At 33.1% G+C, this 22,980-nt stretch overlaps 2 protein-coding genes across 2 annotated transcripts; one reads left to right on the forward strand and one right to left on the reverse strand.

The window, feature by feature from the left end:
• Window positions 1-9,594: 9,594 nt before the first annotated feature.
• Window positions 9,595-13,238, forward strand: ATG3 (autophagy 3 (APG3)). Its single transcript, XM_089613432.1, has 9 exons — window positions 9,595-9,951; window positions 10,415-10,485; window positions 10,760-10,876; window positions 10,957-11,120; window positions 11,571-11,656; window positions 12,010-12,061; window positions 12,352-12,417; window positions 12,600-12,727; window positions 12,809-13,238. The coding sequence occupies exons 1-9, from the start codon at window positions 9,791-9,793 to the stop codon at window positions 12,906-12,908; spliced, it is 945 nt and encodes a 314-aa protein (XP_089469558.1). The 5' UTR covers window positions 9,595-9,790; the 3' UTR covers window positions 12,909-13,238.
• A 544-nt stretch (window positions 13,239-13,782) lies between these two features.
• HUB1 (histone mono-ubiquitination 1) lies at window positions 13,783-22,071 on the reverse strand. Its single transcript, XM_089612096.1, has 19 exons — window positions 21,542-22,071; window positions 20,784-20,945; window positions 20,550-20,634; window positions 19,831-20,058; window positions 19,580-19,741; window positions 18,907-19,100; window positions 18,707-18,790; window positions 18,148-18,267; window positions 17,862-18,048; window positions 17,605-17,765; window positions 17,438-17,509; window positions 16,768-16,844; window positions 16,268-16,462; window positions 15,698-15,770; window positions 15,530-15,616; window positions 14,987-15,124; window positions 14,709-14,911; window positions 14,466-14,631; window positions 13,783-14,366 (listed from the first exon to the last, which is right to left on the reverse strand). The coding sequence occupies exons 1-19, from the start codon at window positions 21,650-21,652 to the stop codon at window positions 14,235-14,237; spliced, it is 2,637 nt and encodes an 878-aa protein (XP_089468222.1). The 5' UTR covers window positions 21,653-22,071; the 3' UTR covers window positions 13,783-14,234.
• Between the last annotated feature and the right edge of the window lie 909 nt (window positions 22,072-22,980).

Below are 22,980 nucleotides of genomic sequence, written 5' to 3' on the forward strand. Positions count from 1 at the left end.
CAAATTAAAGGTCAAAATATTCAATAATGATAAGAGAATTTGGGAAATGGGTCGAAGACTCGAAGTAAAGAAACTTTGAACTTGTTAGCTATCGTTAGATGCCTGGAAAGCGCTAGCTTACTTTAATAATTGGTTATTTTCGACACCTTATTAATTATATAAATAACGAATACTGCATATCTACCATTACTAGATCAAACGGATGAATCTTGATAATGAATTGCTGGTCGCAGTCTGGTAATGGAAACCCATCCTTTAGAACATATATTTATTATATATATATATATATATAAATATATATATATATATATATATATATATATATATATATAAAATCAGGATTCAGGAGGATCGTAATTCATGCACGTTCACTAATAGATGGTACGTTTACGTGCAGTGTCCAAGCAGGCGGAACATCATTAAAAAGAAATCCAGAGAAAAAGGTAAAGTACAGCATATAGCTGGTCCATTCAAGATATAAGCAATCTTTTTTTAGTCCATAAAGTTTTTCATATTGAAACAAAATGAGATTTTGATCATACAAAAATGATAAGGTTTAAAATGCTCATGGGAGGGATGACAATTTCGTGTTCGTAATCGTGTCGTGTTAATCGTGTTCATATAAATAATTGTTAGAATCAAATCCGATAATTTATTAATTGTGTTTGAAGTCTAGATCCAAATCCGACTGTTTATTTTTTTTTTACAGATTCATAACTGTTTAAATTAAATTATTTAATAGTCGTGTGAAATGGTTTATTTAATCGTGTTGTAATCGTGTTTAAACATTCGGATTCAATTAATTACGATTAAATTATCAAAACCATAGTAGTCATAAAAGAAAAAAAATAGTCTTAACAAAATAAAAATAAAATAATCTTCACACAAAAATTAAGCCAAATAATATTAAAGAGAAATGAAGGGAAAGTGATGGAGGGTAAAAGCAAAACAAATATTATATTGAAATTTCATGGAGAAAATGGAGGGAATGTTATGGAGGGATATCAAATCTCAACACTTAACTATGAATTTATAGTTAAATGAAATAATAATAATAATAATAATAGAATTTTATAATTATATGAAATAATAATAGCTTGTTAATTACATAAAAAAAAAATAACATTGGTAAGATAAAGTGAATTAATGAATTTTTTTAGAAAAAATTGAAAACCTTAAAATTTGTGTCTTTATTTTGGATAAAAATTAGATATTGAATTCGAAAATAAATGGAGGTAATAAGGTATTTTACTATAATTGAAATCAAATAAAATTGAATGTGATACAAATAAAATTGAATACTATACGCTATTATGAGACTATTGTTATTGTGATTGTGAATTGTAAATTGTGATTTTTATTGATTGAATTGAAATCGAATAAAATTTAATAAGATACATAGAGCCTAGAGCCTATAATTATTGTGAATTGTGATTGTTCGACATGAATTGAATTAAAATTGAAATCGAGTAAAATTGAATATGATATAATACTACGAGACTATAGTAATTGTGATTATTCAATATGAATTGAATTAAAATTTGAATAAAATAAAATTGAATATGATACGTTATTATGATACTATAGTAATTGTGCTTGTAAATTATGATTGTTCGATATGAATTGAATTGAATTAAAATTGAAACCAAACAAAAGTGAATATGGTATGTTATTCGAATTGAAATCAAATAAAATTGAATACGATATACTATTATGAGACTATTGTTATTGAGATTGTGACTTGTGAATTATGAGAACACCACTAGACATACTATATAAATTAGTAATTGAAAACAGCCAATTCGATACATTATTATTACTCTCGTGAAGGCAATTGGTATATTTTTTACCATATGTTATCATACGTAAATTGATATCGATATGAATATACCTTATTTTATTTCATCATAATTTTTAATATCAATTTTATGTTCATAGTTATAAATTAATAATTTTACATATATAATATTAATCGTGTTTATATGGATCGTAATCGTGTTATTACTCGTAATCGTATTAATTGGCCGGTCATATTCGTGCGGGTCGTAATCATGTTTCGCGTCGACTATTTAATAATCGTGTTAATCGGATTTTAATCGTATTACTGTAATCGTGTCTTTTTTACCCATTATCTAATCATGTTAGCGTGTTCGACCCAATTCAGAACTGATCCATTTATCGAGATTCAAATCCGTTTTAAATCGTGTCATAGCCGTTTCGTGTCTGGATCAAATTACCATCTTTACTGGTTCATTTATGGACGTATTTATTGTCAACGGATGTAAATGCAAAAAATATTAGAAAATTCTTGAGTGTCCAGGATAGGAACAAAATTAATTGAGAAATTTAGTCCAATATCAAATATGGAACATGATCAACAAGTACGTAGTAAATGTTACTACACAAAAAAATAATAATAATAACATAGTGAGTGTTTTGTTAAAATAAAAAAAATCATCATCAACCTCTTTAAATCTTTTCAAAATTAGACCTATGGTCAAGCGAATGGGCTAAATTGTCACATGAATCACAAGCGGGGATCGCCCCATGAAAAAAAAAAAAAAAAAAGACCTAAATTACGTAAGAAAAAAAATTCATCATTTTCCAAAATGGGGTTTGAATGGTTGTTGAAGAAAGACAAGCATCCATATCGACCCTTCCTGCGTTTTTTATTTTCAATATTCTCGCTGGCATGAGAACAAATGTGCCAAAATGTATCATCCAATTTGCAGTTCGAAGCACTGTGATAAATGTATCATCCAACTCTACTCGTTTATTAAAAAAAGTCCAACTGTTATAAAATTTTGAGAAAATGACGGCAAAAAAACATAATATTTACGAGTTCTAATAGCTAAGTACGCATTCTTCAAAAATTACGGGAAAAATACTAAAAGTCAAGAATTTATTCCTTCGTTAGTACCTTAGCCATTAAATTGGATGAAATGACACGAGTCACCATCTAAAAAAAAATTAACTATGTTTAATTAAAAAAAATCGCTCCCTCTCTATTTATGGTGGGATTTTCGATTTTTTTAATTTAAATATAATTAAAATAATTTTTTATTTTTTTTAAATTTTGAGATGGTGACACGTGTCATTTTATCCAATTTAACGGCTCGGATACTAACGGAGGAACAAATTATTGACCTTGGGTATTTTTCCTGTAACTTTTAAAGAACAAAAAATTAGGAAAATAGACAACTTAAACGTTTGACATTGCTAAATAGCCAACGTTTGGTAAATTTTATATAAATAACCGTAAATAATGACGTGACCTAATATATGGATGTGACTATTTATCTAAGATTCAGGTCTGTAAATACATGAAAATGACTATTTACCTAAGATCTACCAATCGCTGGTTATTTAGCAATGTCAAACGTTGATTATTTAGCAATGTCAACGTTTGGTAAATTTAGCAATGTCAAACGTTTAAATTGACTATTTACCTAATGAGGGTACTTAAGTGTTACAACCCGTAAATATTTAGTCTTTTTATTGTAATTTCCTCTATTTTAATTTTTAACCAAAACAATAGTTGATATTACATTTCTAATATATTTATCCCGTTCTCAGCTTAGATCTCGTCTCTCCTCGTACGACCACTCCAACCCATATGTTTCCGTCTCTCTAGAATTTTAGGTGAAATGAAGTTTTTTATTCCCTTGCAATTAAGCCCTCACATGTGAGATACATGACAAAAGGGACTAATTAGCTAGGTTTGTCAAAAAATAAAAAGTTCGTGATGATATATTTTATGACTCATATTACATGCATACAATATTTGACTGACGATATATTATATTTATCCTCGATAAAATGCGGTATTAGATACCAAACCCACCACTTCGTCCGTATTTTTGTTAATGGTTTTATTTTCTTTGTTGCAAACAGATCTATTGCCTCGCTACTTCGCATATTGCTTTATTTTAATTTTATAATATCATAATTAAATTGATTAATTTATGCGAAGCCACATCATACACAACTCTGACCAGAAAGAGGAGACAACTTTTTTTTTCTTTCCCTTAGTTATTAATTTAATACACCTACATATTAAAGTCATTTCTGGAAACAAAGTTAAAAATAATTAATTTTGCTTTTTGGGGCGACATAATTGTGGCAATACTCACTTTATAGACCAAAAGAAGAATTAGACCAGCTGATTGAGATTTTCTTTCTTGTAGTGGACATAGATCTTTACTATATTATAATTGCAAAAAAAAAAAAAATTATTCGAAAAGAATTGAGGATATAAAGAAAAAGTTTGAAGTAGAAAGAATAGCAGTAGAGAAAATAGTTGCATAAACACTCAATCTTTACAGGTTATTACACTTATATTTTCATTGGTTAAAAGTTATCGACAAAATATTCAATGTCAAGATTTTGTTCCATTCAAGTTCCGCTGTTAAATTGGATAACAATACAAGTGTCATCTGCTAAGTTTGATAAATTTGATAAATTTCTAATTTTTTAACTATATCTCTCTCTCTCTCTCCATTTACACATTGCACAAACACAAAAAAATTTCATTCCCAATCTTAGACCTCGGTAACCATTGGAGACATCTTTCAATTCTCTATCTAAGACCTCAAGTGTCACTCAAGCTTTTACCCTAATCACGCCGGAGATACAAAATCGACGCTCTGAACGCCACGCCGGACAAAACAACCCAGCCATAATGATAATCCGAATGTTGGTCCATTGTCAGACACAAAATCCATATCACACTATTAATTGATTTGTTATGATGAAGTAATTAGGAAAGGAAATAAAAAAAAAAGGAGGGCTTTCTTTTTCATTGGGTTTAGGGTGGACTTGCACCACGGCGGCGATAGCCATTGAAGGAGGCCTTGGGATATCGACGACCTGAAACGGAGCAGAATCGGAAGTGTTTTGGTTGGCGCGAACGACGACGGAGTGGATTCGCTGGTGCGGCGGCACATAAACTTCGACGGCGGCGGCGGAGGACGGAGGAGGAGGTCGGTCCTTCATAGTGAAGAATGGTTTTTGGGGTTTTATGGTTAATATGGCTATGGTTTTTGGGGTTTTATGGTTAATATGAGAAAAAGAGCTACAAAGGAATCGAATTGAGGAAGACAATGACGAGAGACTAAACCAAAGCGTGCGAAAGTGCAAAAATGACGGTGTTTCGATCGCCTATTATTTTCTACTCTTTTTCTGCGTCACTTTTTTTTTATCCTTTTCATTATTTTTTTCTTTTCTTTGGTTTTTTAAGAAGAGAGAGAGAGAGAGTGAGAGAGAGAGTTTTAAAAAATTTAATCAAATTTGTCAAACTCACTATATATCGGTCATTCAATTTAACAACCAAACTCTAATGGGGGAAATTGAACAGAACAAAATCTTGACATTGGACATTTTGCACATAACTTTTAAACAACGAGAACATAAGTGTAACAACACGTAAATATTAGGTCTTTATGCCGCCATTTTCTCAAGAACATTATGTATTGATATTGAATATAACTATGACATGAAAGTTAAAAAAATGGAAGAGAATTTGCGATTAAATTTGGGATGGCCTTTGGGAAGAAGCGGATCTTCTGTCTCATTTTAGTATTTTCCTTAGTATCCCTTCAATCAAAATAAGTCATGTTAGCATTATTTTGAGAATTACGCACTCGTGTATCGCATGTTTCCAAATGAATCTTTTATGGTTAAAATACGTACCAATATGCATGGGACACATAATAAACCATAGTTACAAGCTAATATAGAAATTAGAAAGGTCACTCGTAGCTTTTTTTTTAGCCGTAGGAGTATGACAAACAATAAAGGTTAAAATAAAAGGAAAAAAGAAAGTTTATCTATGACCCTATGATTTTTTTTTGGGAGGGTGTAATCAAATGTTTTTTTGTAATTTTTTTTTCAAGTGTAATTATACTTGTTATTATCTCAAAACGTAGAATAAAAGATTAAGAATTTGAAGGATAAATTACAATAGGTCAATTTTTAACCTTGACAAGTTAAATTTCAACTAAACGAGGTATTTTTGGAATAAAATGATGTGAAATATTTTTTAAGTGTTTTTAAATGGGACGGCTCAAGTAATTTCCCCGCTACTAGAAGATAAGACAACTACAAAGTTAATTTTTTTTAAGGGTCCAAACATCACTTTGAATACAGAGAACGATAAGAAAAATATAAGACTATCAAGAAGAGATATAACAGAGAAATTGCATAAAACATAGCGAAGATGATAAATTTTAAGTTTAATTAAAGTGTTAATGAGTAGATGAGTAAATGTATGATTTTTATTTTTATTTTTTATGGAAGGGTATATGTATGATAAAAACTTGGTATTTGCTGAACTTATAATGAATGATAATAGTGCATTATATTCAACTTCCGTGCTTTTTTTATGATTCACGTGTTAAATGGTTTGTTTGAGTATGTGGATTTATTTGTTGGAAAATGAAGATTATTCCTTCTCATTACTATCAATGTGATTAATGTGTTTATAAATAACTAAAAAGGAGAAAGGTGCAAATAACAAAAATGATGAGTGTTGATCATTATATAGGGCTACGATATTTGAATTTAGACTCGCACGCATTATATTGTTTAAAAATTTTAAAGTGTGTCAAAAATTAACCAAAAGAAAGACGATGATCACACGCAACACTCTTCTGGCATCATATCGTAACAAAGATGCACAACGGGATAAACAACCATTTAATTTGTCCATGAGTATATTTGGAAACTCGAAATTTTAATGTAAATAACTATATATGACAGTGATTTCATTTATGAGACCATCGTGTCAATATTTTTCGGACTAAGCTTGCGCGATTAGATTCCTTCATTTATGAGACCATCGTGCCATTATATTTTTTAGGATTAAGTTTGCACGATTACATCTATTAAAATTAGGAGGTAATTATTTTTCGATCTATATCACTCTTGGTCAATTCACCATCTATCCATGATGACTTTTGACAAACGACAAAAAAAAAAAAAGGGTCAAAAGTAAGAAGCCTTGGTATTATAATATTGGCTCAATTTTTATTTTATTTTCCAAAACAAAAAATGAATTTTATAAACAACTTATTAGAATACTCTTGACCACTCTGTTCACACGCTTCACTTCCATTTTAAAATCGTATTTGTAGAGGACATCTTATCACAAAAAAGTCATCCTTATGATATGCTCACTTTCTCATCACCAATCTAAACCACATGGTTTCGCTCAATGATAGTTTCTGGCATGGATTCAAGTCCATCGGAGTCAAGTGTTCTGGTGCACTATTTATCTCGTCATCGTATCTTAGGAAAATTTGTTCTTGTTGATTTCAGCAACCGTTGAAGAACAATAAAACTTTAAAAATTCGTTAGACAAGCCTCAACATTCCTCTAAAATCTTAGTACACTGCCTATCTTTTCATCACTGTACGTATTTTAGGAAATTTCTTCTTGTCGATTCTAGCACTTGTGTGGGAGAGTAATTTTTGTTTTTTTTTAAGAAATCATAATATGAGCCTTAACCTTTCTCTACCGTAAATGAGGCTCAGCATTCCTCTATCGTCGGACGACCAAAAATCATGCCGCAACTCCAAAATTGGGAGTGTACTCCATACCATAAAGATTTATCGCGAGTGTACTTGGAGAAAAATAAAATAAAATAAATGGTATTGATACACAAATCGTTATCGTTGGAGTAAACCGTAAAATGAGAGGTAAACCTAAGGGCGTATCAAAATAAATAAATAAACAATTAATTTTATTATATATACCTATTATTAAGATATACAAAAATTGAAAATTTATTATCTCATATATTACTTTAAAAATACATAATTCTAAGTAATGAAGCCACTTAAAAATCGTAAGCAGTTAAATAGCCAAGGTTTTTGTTAATTATAAGTAATATACTCATTGTGTATTACGTAAATTTAGATATTTACGTAAATTTGACCGTATTAATAAAAAAAAATTGATTATTTACTTGCATTTAACAAAAAGTTGATTATATAATAATTTATTATGTTTATAAAAGTATATATCTAGCTAACATTACAAATGTATTTGATTTTTTTTTTATTGATACAAAATAAGCTACTTTTAAAAAACTAATATATTCATTCGTAAGTTTTTAAAAAATATTATATTTAGAGTAATTTCGATATTAATTAATTTGTAAGTTAAGACTTATAAACTAAATTAAATTATTTTGGATGTTTTTTTTAATTGGGAAAATATCAAAAATATCCCCTGTGTTTAATCGAAATGCAAGATTTATCCATTCGATTTCTAGAAATATCCCTTCAGTTTAATATAAATGACATATACCTCCCCTAAAAAAATGTTATATTACAAATATCACGTTTTTCGTTTATTTTTTACAAAAAAAAAAAATTGAATTCCCCAAAATACCCTTAATGAAATAATTTTTTATTTTCTATTCTATATACAAAAAAATTAAATTAAAAAATTTCTTTATAAAAAGTTAAGGATTTTTTTTTTATAAAGAGAGATTTTGATTTTTTTTGGGCAGTGTAGCAAAATTGCCAAAATGAAACTACGAAATTTGTTTTTAGCCTATGTTTCACAATTTTTAGGGAAATAGCCAACTGGTTTACGTGGCAATAATTAAGGTCTAATTTGTCCTTATTTATTAACAAATTCGTAATTTTCTCTCTCCTACTTTTTTCCTATACTTTTTTTTACATAAAAACTTCAAAAAACCATATCTATCTCATGTGAACTCGAAATTGAGTGATTCAAAATCCTACGGATTCATGACACCGAGATCTTCAAAAAATAGATCCATTGTGTTTGATGAAAAATCATGTTTAATACCATAGATGTAAAAAAATCACGTTACTACCTTAAATATGGAAATAACTTGAAATTTTTGAAATTATCAAAAAAATAAATGAAAACGTAACTATGATGCATTAAACATAATTTTTCATCAAACACAATGGGTCTATTTTTGAAGATCTCGACGCCATGAATTTGTAGGATCTGAAATCACTCAATTTCGAGTTCGTATGAGAAAGATACAGATTTTTGAAGTTTTGATGCAAAAAAAAAATATTTGAAAAAAAATAAGAGAGAGAAAGTGACGAATTTGTTTATAAATAAGAGCAAATCAGACCTTAATTATTACCACATAAGTCATTTGGCTATATCCCTAAAAATTGTCAAACATAGGCTAGATCCAAAATCATATGTTTAAAGCGGCCTAGTTACTTACAAATCTCTTTTTTTTTTTAAATAAAATAGTAAATAAATATTTATTCTATTAAGGGTATTTGGGGAGTTAAAATTAAATGAAAATGGTGATTTTTATAATATAACATTTTTTTAGGAGAGGTATATATAATTTATATTAAACTGAAAGGATATATCTGATATTTCTAGAAATCGAGAAGATAAATCTCGCATTTCAATTAAACACGAGGGGTATCCTTGATATTTTGCCTTTCTAATTTTATATTGCAGAAACTCTGTATTTTCTGTGAGGGGGTGCCTTACTTGTGGTACCCGCGCGTGTAGTAAGCAGTAACCGGTTGCCTTAAATAAGTTGGAGCATTATGTTATTACAAAAAGAGTTCAAGGGCTAAATTGTAATAAAACCCGCGAAAAGAAAACACCCACCTAAAACAGATCCGAAAGTCCTCTCCGCCCAAATTCATCTTCATCGTCATCGTGATCTTTAAGCAAAAAAAATAAAAATAAAATATATATAAAATAAAACAAGAAACAAGAATCGTCACGGTCGTCTGTTCTTCTAGGTTGCTCAGGACTCGAACCTCGAAAAGCCATGGTTCTATCGCAGAAGATTCACGAAGCCTTTAAGGGAACGGTGGAGAGGATTACAGGTCCTCGAACCGTTTCAGCTTTCAAAGAGAAAGGCGTTCTCAGTGTCTCCGAGTTCATCATCGCTGGCGATAACCTCGTCTCCAAATGCCCTACCTGGTCCTGGTAATTTAGACTCTTGTTCCTCTTAATTTCCGCTTTGATTTCTTCTTGTAAATTTCCATTCGTGCGTTGTTATTATGATCTCACATTTGGCTTTGATTTCAGAATTTTTTTTCGTCTTTATGTTCCTACCGCTATCTACTCTTGAATTCGATCGAGTAAAATGTTAGGGCTTTTGATAATATATGAGGTTTCGGGTTCTGGTCAATCGGGGGTGACAAACAGCAGTGTTCGATCATCTCGGTTGAGCTCAGAAACGTCTATCTTAAGTTAATATAGAACCTTTACATATAGATACTTTATAATCGCGTTTATTTTTATAGTTCTTCGCCAATTTAAGCTGTGTCGAGGTTACCTTATTGATAACTTGATTGATCATTCGTTTTTTTTTTTTTTTTTTTTCCTGCTGTCAAATAGTTCTAAGATGCTTCTTTCCTATCATTTGGTTGGAACTTCATATTTTCAGGGAATCAGGCGAGCCGAACAAGAGGAAGCCATACTTACCACTTGAAAAGCAATACCTTATTACTAGAAATGGTATGGAAAAAGTCTTCAGAGCTTCCCTCTAGCGATTTTTGACCTCTTAAAACAACCAGAATTTACTTGTTAAAGATACGCGCTAATTCATTGATAAGCATGTTTATGCACACACTTCATAGCAATCGGAACATCATAATGATTAGATGAACCTCCTTATCAGCTTGTGCTTTTCTAATGATTGCATTTAAGTTATTTATGAAATGTTTGGACTAGTCTAGTGTGAGTGTGTGGGAACGGTATAAACAAGTAAATGGCTATGTTTCTTGTGTAGTTCCTTGTTTGCGGAGAGCAGCGTCTGTGGAAGAGGAGTACGAAGCGGCGGGTGGGGAAGTTCTTCTTGAGGATGAAGATAACGATGGCTGGCTGGCAACCCACGGGAAGCCAAAGGGTAAGTTATGCTTTGAGACATTCTAACTGCTTTTTATTATGAATGAAAATGCATTTATAAAAAGCCGTTTTACTTTTTAGAGGGTCGAAGCGATGAAGAAAACCTACCTTCCATGGAGAATCTAGATGTCAACAAGGGCACGACTGTCAAGTTGACACCCTCGCATTTTGGTGGGGATGATGACGATGATATTCCCGACATGGCTGATTTTGAAGAATCTGATAACGTCATCGAAACTGATCCAGTAAGTGTTAAATGCAAGGAGCTTTTAATAGAAAACTTTTATTATGATCTACGTGACTGCAAATGTTCGATTTGTGATGCTTTTCAACACACCCATGCCATGCTTTTTAAGTATTTATAAAAAAATGCGGTGAATTGACTGTATAGTTAGCGTGCCAATGTTGGACCAAGGATTTCTACGAAATGTGATTATTTTGATGATACCTTAGAGTGTATTACTCTATGGAATATGAAGAAGGAAGACTAAACCAAATTTATCTAAAGGAAAAAGCATTTAGCTCCCCTAAAATTAGATAGTCTATAACGTTGACATTTATGCTCTTTCCAAATCTTGATGATGCTTCCTGGAATGTGCCTGCAAATATCATAAATAAGATAATTGATTCACCATTACACTACAGGGTTCGTTATGTGTTATATGTGACATCTTGTTTGTATTTTTAATATGCAGGCAACACTACAGTCTTCATATCTTGTTGCTCAAGAACCTGACGATGACAATATTTTACGCACCAGAACCTATGATGTCAGCATAACGTAAGAATGCAATTTTTTTCATCAGTGAAGTTTTGGTTGTACGCATGATTCAGACAGTCGACCTAGAGTCCGGGAGTCTAGTCGATCAGTTGAACATTCTTTTTTTTTTCACATCTCTATCAGCAATTCTATTGAAGTGCCAAATTTGAAGCTATCTGATAAATTTTGGGCCAAGCCCAAAGTAAAATCCTTTTTTTTTGGGTGATTTAACTGTCTTACATCCTCTCTCTCTCTCTCTCTCTCTATATATATATATATATATATATATATTTATATAAATTATTTAAGATGGTTTAATAATATGGTAAAGCTAGACAGTGGTGCTAACATTTCCTTTTTGGTCTTATCTCTAGGTATGATAAATACTATCAAACTCCCCGGGTGTGGCTTACTGGTTATGATGAGGTTTGCTTGTAGTTTTGGTTCATTAATTTTGTTCAAGAGGCAGCGAGTATGTTTTTATTCAGTTTAATTACTGAGAGAGTGATAGCCATGCATTAGAAATGATGGTTGGGCAAGGTTAATATTGTTTGTTTAGACCATCTGAATCATGGTCCATATATGATGGATTTAGTTGACCAACGGGCTTTTTATCTACTGAATTTAAATGCTTTTGACGATTTGGCTGACTCGTGTCTTCTTTTATTCTGTCGCAAAACGTTTGTATTTGATGATAATCCAATTGTTTTTCTCAGTCAAGGATGCTTCTACAGCCAGAGCTTGTTCTTGAAGATGTTAGCCAAGATCACGCCCGCAAAACTGTGAGTTGACTATTCACACCCCTTGATAATTACAATTAGCATTGAATACGGGTGAAATTAGAAGGGACTGATTAATTTCTGGAAGAAAAAAAAAATAATAAATAATTATGATTCTTTTGTTGTACTTTGGACCCTTTTAGTCGTGTGCTTCGGAATCTCATGGCTGCCCATACTTAATATAGGTAACTATTGAAGACCATCCTCACTTGCCTGGGAAGCATGCATCGGTACATCCATGTCGACACGGGGCAGTAATGAAAAAGATCATTGATGTTCTCATGTCTCGTGGAGTTGAACCAGAAGTCGACAAGTAATCTTCTTTCTTCTTCTACAGAATACTTCGAGAAGACTACAACGTATGGTCTTTTCAATTTGTTTCTTTTTTCTGTAGGTACCTATTTTTGTTCTTGAAATTTGTTGCCTCTGTGATTCCCACAATCGAATACGACTACACGATGGATTTTGATCTTGGCAGCTCGTCAAACAGTTGATCACATGCAAATCCTATCCTGTGTAAGAAGATGAATTTCTTTCGTACAATTTCCAAGTTCGTACATAGTCCACGAGTGTGGCTGTTACACAGATGTCGTGGTTTGGATCTGATACAAATGAATTTGCTTTAGTGCGTCGCTGAAGCCCTCGTCTTTTTTAGTGCATTCTGACATTGTGGCCAAGTACATATGAACTGTGAATAATACGACTCTTTGCTATATAAATGTCTGCAATTGGGAAATTACATTAACCGTTTTGCATTGACTGTACGTTCCTCCCTATGCAACATGTTGTACATCAAAATATCATAGTATCATTTGTTAAACTCATCACTTTTCTTCCGGTAATTTGATGTTACCAAAATTTCTGCCAACTAGCGGAATGTAGTTTTGTGGCACCGAGCTCATCATTATCTGAATTTCTGGTCCCCATATGACAACATTAAATCAAGGTCGTCTTTTGACGTTAAATAAATTTGTAAATTTATTTACATGTAATACATTCAAGAAAAAAATTTGTTCACTTATTCAGACGTCATTCATTCAATGAAAAGCTTACTAGTTAACAAGGTGTAGCTATTACATACGCTCGGCGCTATCTCCGTATTTTCGCCGAGCAAAAGATTATGATTGTCTATCGTAGTGAATAGTTCACTCGTATAGTTTTAATGTTTTTTTTTTTAAATAGCAAGCACTCGCATATTAAAAAGTATCCAAAATCAAAGCAGCAGAAAATACGACAACCCTAAATCAAGCTGAATTTGTTTGGGCAACTTTTTTTTTATTTTTTTTTATTTTTTTTTATATAGCTAATATCACAAACTGTGCATTGTACACTCAGAAAACTGGATTTGGTGGACTGACTTTCTATTCAAATAACTGCTCTCAGATCTGATACAAGAAACTAAAATTAGGTGGTTCTGATCAAGACCACAGTGGCTAACATATGTGCACATCCATTATATAAAAAAACAAATGATTCTCTATACCACAATCTTGGGGATCAGTGGGGACTAAGCTAACTACAAGCTTACCATCACGGTAAAACAGTTCACTCATGGCCTAGCAAATTTAGATTCACTTCACAAATCTACTCTGCCTAAATCATGACCTAATGATTTCCGGTGGTTCCGAGCAGTTACGAGGGGGTTAATGAAAATAAAAATAAAACGTAATATATTACAGGTAAAGAAATCTGCGAAATCAGCAACCCGAAAAACTAGTACTAGGGCCTACTTTATGGTACATATGAACCTGCTTGTGGGGGTCATTCTCGTAAAAAGCGGAAAGGATCAAATCTATTGCTGGGCCTGGATGGGTTGCGTATCAGATGTACACCGGTTTAACATCATTAGGCCCAAATGTTGTGGAGCAAGTCGGGCATTTCCGGTGACGACTTTCAATAATATGCTGAACACATTGATGACAAAACAAGTGGTAGCATTTCGTAATTACGACCTGTAATACCAAAATGCCTACTCGTTATACCAAACACTAAAGGAAGGTACCAAGATGCAAACACAATTCATTTCTTAAGAGCAAGCTTATTAGACGTACCTGTTTTGTCCTTTCCAGGCAGATGGTGCATTTTAATATCTCCCGGTATTCATTGAGTTCTTGTTGAAGCTTTTCGATAATTGATGATCCCTCTGTCTGGGCTCGTAACCGAGAAATCTTTCTCCTCAAAACTTCTAGCTCCTCCACAATACGTCTCTTTTCAAACCTAATGACGAGAAAAAAGATGAGCTAGCCTCAAGTATCATGACAACGATTGGACCTGGATTTTTTTTTTTCCTTTACCTTTCTTTTTCTAGGCCAATCTGTTGCTCCAGAAGAGCCATTCGACTTTCCTCAACTTTGGTTTGTGATTCTTCAAGTGAATCCCGGGATTGCCGGGACAATCTTTTGACATCCGAAAACCTCTTTTGGGTAGTTTCCATTGTCATAGAAGCTTGGAATTTATCTTGTTCAAGTCTCTGGACCTGATCTGCACAAACTTTCAACTGAAAACACAAGCCTCAATAGACTGGTAATTTTCAAAATAATGGAATTCAGATTTGTAATATAGCTTAAGATACCTGATCTTCAATACTTCTGGCCTTTGCATCAAAAAAATTATGGGACAGTTTGGCTTGTTGAATCTCCCCCTCCAAAGTTCTTTTGTCCATCAACAAGGAATCTCGTATCTGTCTTGACCTCAAGCCCTCTAAAACAAGCTGAGGAATAGGGAAAATACATTACTACTTCTATCAAAATTAAAAGACCTACATATCCTAATTAATACAGCAACATTCAACATCTTGGCCACAGGAATTGTAAAGAATCCCTCTAAAACAAGCTGAGGAAAAGGGAAAATACATTACTACAATCGAAATTAAAAGACCTACATATCCTAATTAATACAGCAACAGTCAACATCTTGGCCACAGGAATTGTAAAGAATCCAGCTATGTAGTTCTCTAAAAGAACATGGTGAAAAGGAAACTTGAGTGAACTTGAGTATCCTACATGACAGCTGAAAAGAAGTGGAACTTATTTGGATTTGGAACACACGCCAGTTCAAGAATCACAAATTAAACTTCCTGGGATACAAGAGAATATGATGTCTTATTTCCATTTACCTTGATGTTATAATCATCTCTCTCAGTAATTTGCTGCAACAGCTGCTGATTTTGAGTTTGCATGTCATCATAAGCTTGTCCAATTGACTGCCCTCAAAAAACGAATCAAAAGTTAAAACTCACCTTTGTAAAAAGAATCTTGTAGATATCAAACTAAACAGTACAAACCTCGATTTCTGACAAGTATGACTCGATTTCTTCATTTTTAGACTTCAATATACCAGCAAGTCTTGAAATATCCCTGACATAACCACAAAATAGAATGAAGAAAGGGTACAAGAGGACAAGACAAAAATCACCCAGCAGATGACAGTCACATTAAACATCAAGCTTTAACCTAACCCAGAAGCGAAATTAAAAAAAATAAGTTATGCATAAAAAACACGGCATTTTTTAAAAGAAGAAACAAACTTTACTACAATAGAGACGGGTGTTTGAGTGAGATCCCAAAATCCCACTAACATCGTAACAGAACAATGCTACAACACACTTTCAGATATCGAGATAAAAAAACATACGACATTCAAAAATAAGTTATTTTAAATCGAACTCATACCTGTTATAATTTTTTTTTTTTTATAAGAAACTAAATTTAACTTTACCGGTTATAATTTTAGTCAACAACAGTCGGACACTGCAGAAAAACATTCCCTGGAATGGCACTACAACAGTGACAGGGAATGGGATGCTTCCGCATTTTTAAAAGAGAGAGAGATAAAAACAAGGATGCATGTAAACCTTTTAAAAGCCTCTAACTTCTGTCTCATATCAGCAAACTCAGCTTCTGCAGCAGCTAGTCTTTGTTGAGATCTGGCCTCTGCTTCATTTGCAATTTTAACTCGTAATTCCAAGTCATGCTCATCAAGTGAGGCTTTCAAACTTTGAACATTAGCCCATGCCTTGTACTCAGAATCCTTAGCTTCCAGGATTTCCCTATTGTTGATCAATAAAGAAGCATACAATTGTGTCAAAAAAAAAAAAAAACAAATTTGGTTCTTTCTCACCATATAACAACATAAAGTTAACTTTTAACAAAACATGAATTTAGATTGCTAGAAACATGAGGATAAACCAGTTCCATGCAGGACTGCAGGAGCTATGATTCTTTTTTTTGAAACAAGAACACCTTTATATTAAGATCTTGCAAATGCCAATTACAAGAGTGGTTGTTCGGGAAAAACCCGATAAAAACCCCAAAAAAGTAAAACAGGAGCTATGATTCTCAAGCACATTCTAACCTCGAATCAGTGGATTCACGTCTTAACATTTCCAAAATCAGCTTTAATTCCGCTTCATTCTCTTCTATGTCTTGAACCTTGCAAGACAAAGAAAAAGAATTAAATAAATAAAAATAAGAATACAAAATCAAGAAAGTCTGATTATCTAAATAAATCAATCATTAGCAAACTCATAACCCACCAAGATCCACTCAATTTTTTTTATAACCATGGTGTCCGGGTTAAACCCCGACTAAAATCCACGAGGCCTTGGTATTATCGACCGGAAGACTACCTCAGTGGCCCCAGTTGTTGAGTCCAGGGGGAATCGAACCGGGGACTGATAAGTCCCAAGAATCTCCCTTACCACTAGATCAACCCCTTGGGGTTAAGTCACTCGACTTATATCGTTATTATTTTCATTCGTGGTTCTCCTTCAGGATTGAATGTAGGCTTGTTTTTTCGATATTGGACTTGTTTGTAATGGTTACTCATTTTAGAACAGATTCTGTTATTCACTATAATAGAAAATAAATAAATAAAAATTGTTGTTAAAAGTAAATTCCATCGACTCATTGAATTCTGGCCTAAACATAATTATTTGAGATAGCTTTTCCAAACAAATCAAGAAACACTCAGCAACTCTATCTAATGGCTCAGTAAAATAAAGCTGTAAAATAAATTCACATACCATATTCTGCAACTTCTGTCGCTCAGCAATTTGACCTTTGGATCTAGCATATAATGTTTCACACGCATTTACCTATACCACAGAGAGAATTGAAGTCCTCTGATTACAGTCCAAGAACTTCACCAGACAAAAAGAAATGGAAAAAAAAAAAAAAAACAGACACTGACCTTCCTGTCAAGAACGCTGGAAAGAAATTGCACATCAGCCCGCAAAGAATGAACACCAGAAGCAGTCTCTTTATATCGACGTAATTGACTTTGCATGGTTCCCATTTTATTGGGAAATGATGATACCAAGCCCTTAAATTCTGCAATGATTTCTTTTCTTCCTGGAACGCATGATAACTCTTAGAGCTGAAGCACAAGACAGGCAATAGAGAAATTGTACATCACTCATTTAAAGATATAGCTACAGGTTTTCTTACCAGGCTCTCTTGTAGCCTCTTCCAGCTTTGCTTCAATCACCTTTATTTCATCAATCTGTTTCTGAATCTTATTTGTGAGATCTGTTGATTTTGAAACATTGGTTGCAGCAGATCTTCGAAGAACCTCCACCACATCGCTTTTAACATTAAGTTCCCTTTCCTTCCAGACAAGGTGATCCTTCTCCGCCTATGGTCTCCAAAGAAAACATTCTTGTCAGCACTGGGATGAAAACTTGGCAAGGAAATGGCAGTCAAATGCATAAATAAACTACCGACCAGTTACAACCTGTAGTTTCTCGAACGACGACTGATACTCGAACACATGTGCTTTTGACGTCTCCACTTGATCCCTCAATAAGAGGTAGGCTTGGGAAGAGGAAATACATGTCACACTCTTCAATTTGTTCTGTTCATTAGACGTTCCAATTGTAAGAAAATTTCACATAATCTTATAGATAAGACATGGCAATTCATAGTTTCTGTAGGATTGTTTTTAATAATCGTATTCTAGAAATTTAACGTACAGCCAGATTTGGGTATTTCACAAATATTTTGAAAATGCATGCCAAAAATGCTTCTCATTTTATAAAAATAATTATATATATATTAACTGGAATTAGAATAAAACGAAAAAAATGAAAGCTTCGAATAAGCAGAAAAAAATTTAGACACTATCATATCTGGACAGGTATCATGCTCGCATGTATATGTTATCGAGTTCGGCTAGTATTTGTTTGTGAACCAGTTAATACTCAACTTTCACGACATAATCATACATGTAGCCCTGAACCCTTATAATTACATCCACATCTATACAAAGGGGAAAAATATTGGATTTCGCTCACCTGCATAGTACACAACTGTTGCAATATTTTTATCCTCTCCTCGTGAAGGCCTTTAATTTCCATAAGATGACAAGAAGATTGCTCCTGAAAGAAGGATTGATTCAATTAAAACTGCTCCCTCTTTGAATAGATACCTTTTTAAGACTGAGTGATAAGCATAGAACAATATACTTCATATGAATACGAGTGCAATGTAGTACCTTCAATTCTTTAAGAGAAGACTCCATATCATGTAGATCTTTTACTTTATCACTGATTTTGCCAATACTAACATGCTTGCTCCCTAGATTTAAGACAGGAAATCCAACTCCTTTTGCAGCATCTCTTTGTGCTTTCAAATCATCCAGTTTGCAATTACTCTCTTTTAATTCATCAGCTGTATTTTGCAACTCCCCTGCATAAACCAACGAAGGCACGCCATTCAACCTCGTAGTATATTTAACAATCCTCCACCTTATCCAAAATAGGTTTACCTAAGATAAAATATTTCATTCTAATTGGGTAGTTTTACATATTAATAAATAATAATAAAAAAACATAAAAGAGTCAACAAGAAGCTCAAACAGGGTAATAAAGTAGCTTTGGTCATCAGACGGAAACTACGATAACTTGTTGTAATATGGGAACATATAGAGCACTTAATTGTATTGACTAAAATTATTAGATTCCTAGAATAAATAGAAACAATGCTTCATTAAATACAACCAGGGTGCAGAGCCAAGCCAACAAAATTCTGGAATTTAATAAAGTTAAGTGGTCAGAAAATAATACACCTTTTCCAACCAAATGATAGCAGTGATACGCCCACAAGATTCTAAACATCCAACTTCATATATGCCAACTCAATTACATTTATAAGGTTGAAAAAAATACCTCTTAAACGTCTAAGTTCAACTTTATTCTTTCCATCAGCATCTTGATGTGTCTGGAGTTCTATTGAAACAGACTTGTGCTTCAGAAAAACGTTAGTGAACGCTGATCTCAAGCTTTGCACCTCTCTATCTAACTCACTTTCGGACTGTTGCCTACAAGAACCTACGCAACACAGAAAAATGCACTAGAAAATGAGGTATAATTATCTAGTCAAGGAAGCAGAGAGAAAATATAGAACTAATAGCTCTCACCATCTGCTGAAAGTTTTTTCAACGCCGCACCATGTATTTCATCCTTCAGATTCCACAGATTATCCATTGCAGACACCAAATTACACATGCTGTTCTTTGATCTTTCATAAGCCATGTCTCTGTCCCCTTCTATTTTATTAGAGGAATCACACAACGATGAAGTCTCAATTGCACCTGTTTCTGTCAATCGTTTGAGAAAAGCTTCATGAAAAGTAGATTGAGCTCCATCTGGCATGCAACCCAAAACAAGCTTTTGTAAGTGTATATGCTGTTGGACAATCATATTCCCAATACTCTGTAAGCTCAATTGGTGCAAGCCATACTTTCATGAAATAAGCAAGAACCTAATGTAAACGTGGTATAACAAAAAATCTAAGACGTGAATTAAGCTTCTAATAGAGAATTTAATGTAATAGATGACAGAGGGATACATGCAAATTGCATAGAGTTGCACAATTACCCAAACCCAGAAACTAAATTAATCAAAAAATTAAAGGAGAAGAACTACGCTTCACAAAATGTTACAGGAAGATATAAAAATAATTATAAAAAAAAACTGCAGAAGTAATTATTGGTATATCATCATTATCCCTCATTTTAACTCTTAAATACAAATATTTCTGTTAAGATATGATTCCATTGGAATTAAAATATTCTAATTGCAGCTTATAAATCGCACCACCCGAAGCTAGATGAACTATGTAAAAATTAATGCTCACCCTCCACGACGGACTTGTAACCCACATCCTTTTTGCAACATTTCTCTCTTGTACGAATTGAACATGATTCCAAGTCACGAGCAAGCTATTGTCAAAACATAGAATTAGCATCCCATCAAGCGTTACATGATACTGTATACATTAAAAAGGATAGATGAAATTATTCAAGTTAAACAATTGTCGGTGATTTCACTTCAGTTTACAGCAGCAAAACAATGAAAACAGGTGTCTTGCCTCTTTCAATGTATTGTTGACAGCTTTTAGCGTGGAATCATATGGCTGATGTTTCCCCTTCAGTTGTGAGTACTTTTTCTCTAGAGCCAAATACTCGTCTTTTTGAGTCTCTACTTTCTGCGTTAGCTTTTGATTTCGATACTGAAGAATGGCAATGTCAATCTATGACAAGCGAAAAAGTAAGAACAAAGAGTTACTTGTGTACCGGAACAAATAGACACAATAAAGAGAACTCGTTTGTTTTTCCATCCTAAAGTAACAATGCCAAGGTGACCACCTTGGATTAGCATATAAAGAAAGACCAAGTACCGACTATGAACTATTAGTAAATTTAATATTAACATGACGAATGAAATGTATATGTATTTTCTGCTTCTGATAGTTTCATGAACGTATTTTTAAGCATTACACATACTGGCCGATTATCCAAGCATATAGATATCAACATCTCATCGGAAAAAAAAAAAAACTGAAATTGATAAACGAGGATACGGAAGTACCATTCAGAACCTAACACTACACAACACAGCAATAATCGCGGATTTAAGATCATAAGCTCAAAACCAACATCAAGGAGAACGCAAACAGACAAACCTTTAGAGCAAAAGGATTATAGAACAGAAGACAGACGGAATAATCACCCATACTAATTTTCCAATAACCAAAAACGAACCTTAGAACTCATAATCAAGCCCTAATTGCACACCATTAGTAGTGAAATTATCGAAAAATGGAATACGAAATGGCAAAGATGTAACCTTTTTATCCTCTGATACCGGCAACAAGTGCTGCTTCTTCGCGCTAGCAGCCGTTGGCGACAGAGAGCTTAGTTGACGCCGTTTTCGGTCAGGCTCACCGGTGCTTCCCATCGAAACCCTAAACCGAGCCTAGCCTCAGCTCACATCGCCATAGCAACCGATTCCCTGCTCGGTCGAATCACAGTGAGAGAAACCCGAGCGCACTTGATTCCCAAGCCCTAACTCGCCAAACAAGACAGCCACTCAATCATTCAAAAACAACGGTTCAAAAGCCAACCGAAACGAGAATCGGCTATCTTCCCGCAGCGCGGTATCGAAAACGAAATTCTCCAAAACCCTAACTCCAAGCTTTCATGGATAGAGAGAGAGAGAGAGAGAGAGAGAGAGAGAGAGAGTGTGTGTGTGTGTGTATGCAAGTCTCAGAAAAATCGCAGTGATCGATGTGATTGATTTTCTTTCTTTCTTTCTCTCTCTAAGAGCTCGTTCGCTGGCTCTCTCGCTCAGAAGAGAGAAGAGGAAAACAAAATATTGGTAAATAAAAACTGTATTTCTCTTTTTTTTGTGACGTGGTATTTCCGGTAAGTTGTAAGGGTATTTTGGGCATTCAGGCCAAGATGGTGTTTTGTCTTTTAGTGTTCGGTAGTTAACTCAAAAAAAATTTATTTGATATTTGTAAGTAACTAGACTACTTTAAACATGTGATTTTGGATTTAGCATATGTTTGAAAAATTTTAGCGATATAGCCAAATAGCTTATGTTGCAATAATTAAGGTCTGATTTGCCCTTATTTATTAACAAATTCGTCACTTTCTCTCTTCTATTTTTTTTCAAATAATTTTTTTTGCATCAAAACTTAAAAAATTCGTATATTTCTCATACGAACTCGAAATTGAGTGATTTCAGATCCTACAAATTCGTGGCGTCGAGATTTTAAAAAATAGACCCATTGTATTTGATGAAAAATTATGTTTAATGCATCATAGTTACGTTTTCATTTATTTTTTTTATAATTTTAAAAATTTCTAGTTATTTCCATATTTAAGGTAGTAACGCGATTTTTCTACATCTATGGTATTAAACATGATTTTTCATCAAACACAATGGATCTATTTTTGAAGATCTCGGTGTCACGAATCCGTAGGATTTGGAATCACTCAATTTCGAGTTCATATGAGATAGATGTGGTTTTTTGAAGTTTTTATGTAAAAAAAGTGTAGGAAAAAAATAGGAGAGAGAAAGTGACGAATTTGTTAATAAATAAGGGTAAATCAGACCTTAATTATTGCCACATAAGTCTGTTGGCTATTTCCCTAAAAATTGTGAAACATAGGCTAAAAACAAATTTTATAATTTAATTTTGGCTATTTCGCTATGGTGCCCTTTCTATTTTCTGATTTTTGTAGTTGTACTGAAAAATTATTTTGCAGTTGTTTTCAAAA

The sequence above is a fragment of the Urtica dioica genome, chromosome 4 (genome assembly GCF_054948205.1).
Source record: "Urtica dioica subsp. dioica isolate 48M chromosome 4, U.dioica_male_clone48M_v1_H2, whole genome shotgun sequence".
Lineage (NCBI taxonomy): Eukaryota > Viridiplantae > Streptophyta > Magnoliopsida > Rosales > Urticaceae > Urtica > Urtica dioica.

Excerpts from the sequence above, each read along its gene's own strand:
- ATG3 (XM_089613432.1), top strand. The coding sequence starts at position 9,791 with ATGGTTCTATCGCAGAAGATTCACGAAGCCTTTAAGGGAACGGTGGAG. Across the intron at positions 9,952-10,414 it reads AAATGCCCTACCTGGTCCTG|GGAATCAGGCGAGCCGAACA; the intron begins GTAATTTAGACT and ends TCATATTTTCAG. Across the intron at positions 11,657-12,009 it reads ACCTATGATGTCAGCATAAC|GTATGATAAATACTATCAAA; the intron begins GTAAGAATGCAA and ends TCTTATCTCTAG.
- HUB1 (XM_089612096.1), bottom strand. The coding sequence starts at position 21,652 with ATGGGAAGCACCGGTGAGCCTGACCGAAAACGGCGTCAACTAAGCTCT. Across the intron at positions 15,771-16,267 it reads AAGTTAGAGGCTTTTAAAAG|GGATATTTCAAGACTTGCTG; the intron begins GTTTACATGCAT and ends TGGTTATGTCAG. Across the intron at positions 15,617-15,697 it reads CATACTTGTCAGAAATCGAG|TCAATTGGACAAGCTTATGA; the intron begins GTTTGTACTGTT and ends TTTTGAGGGCAG.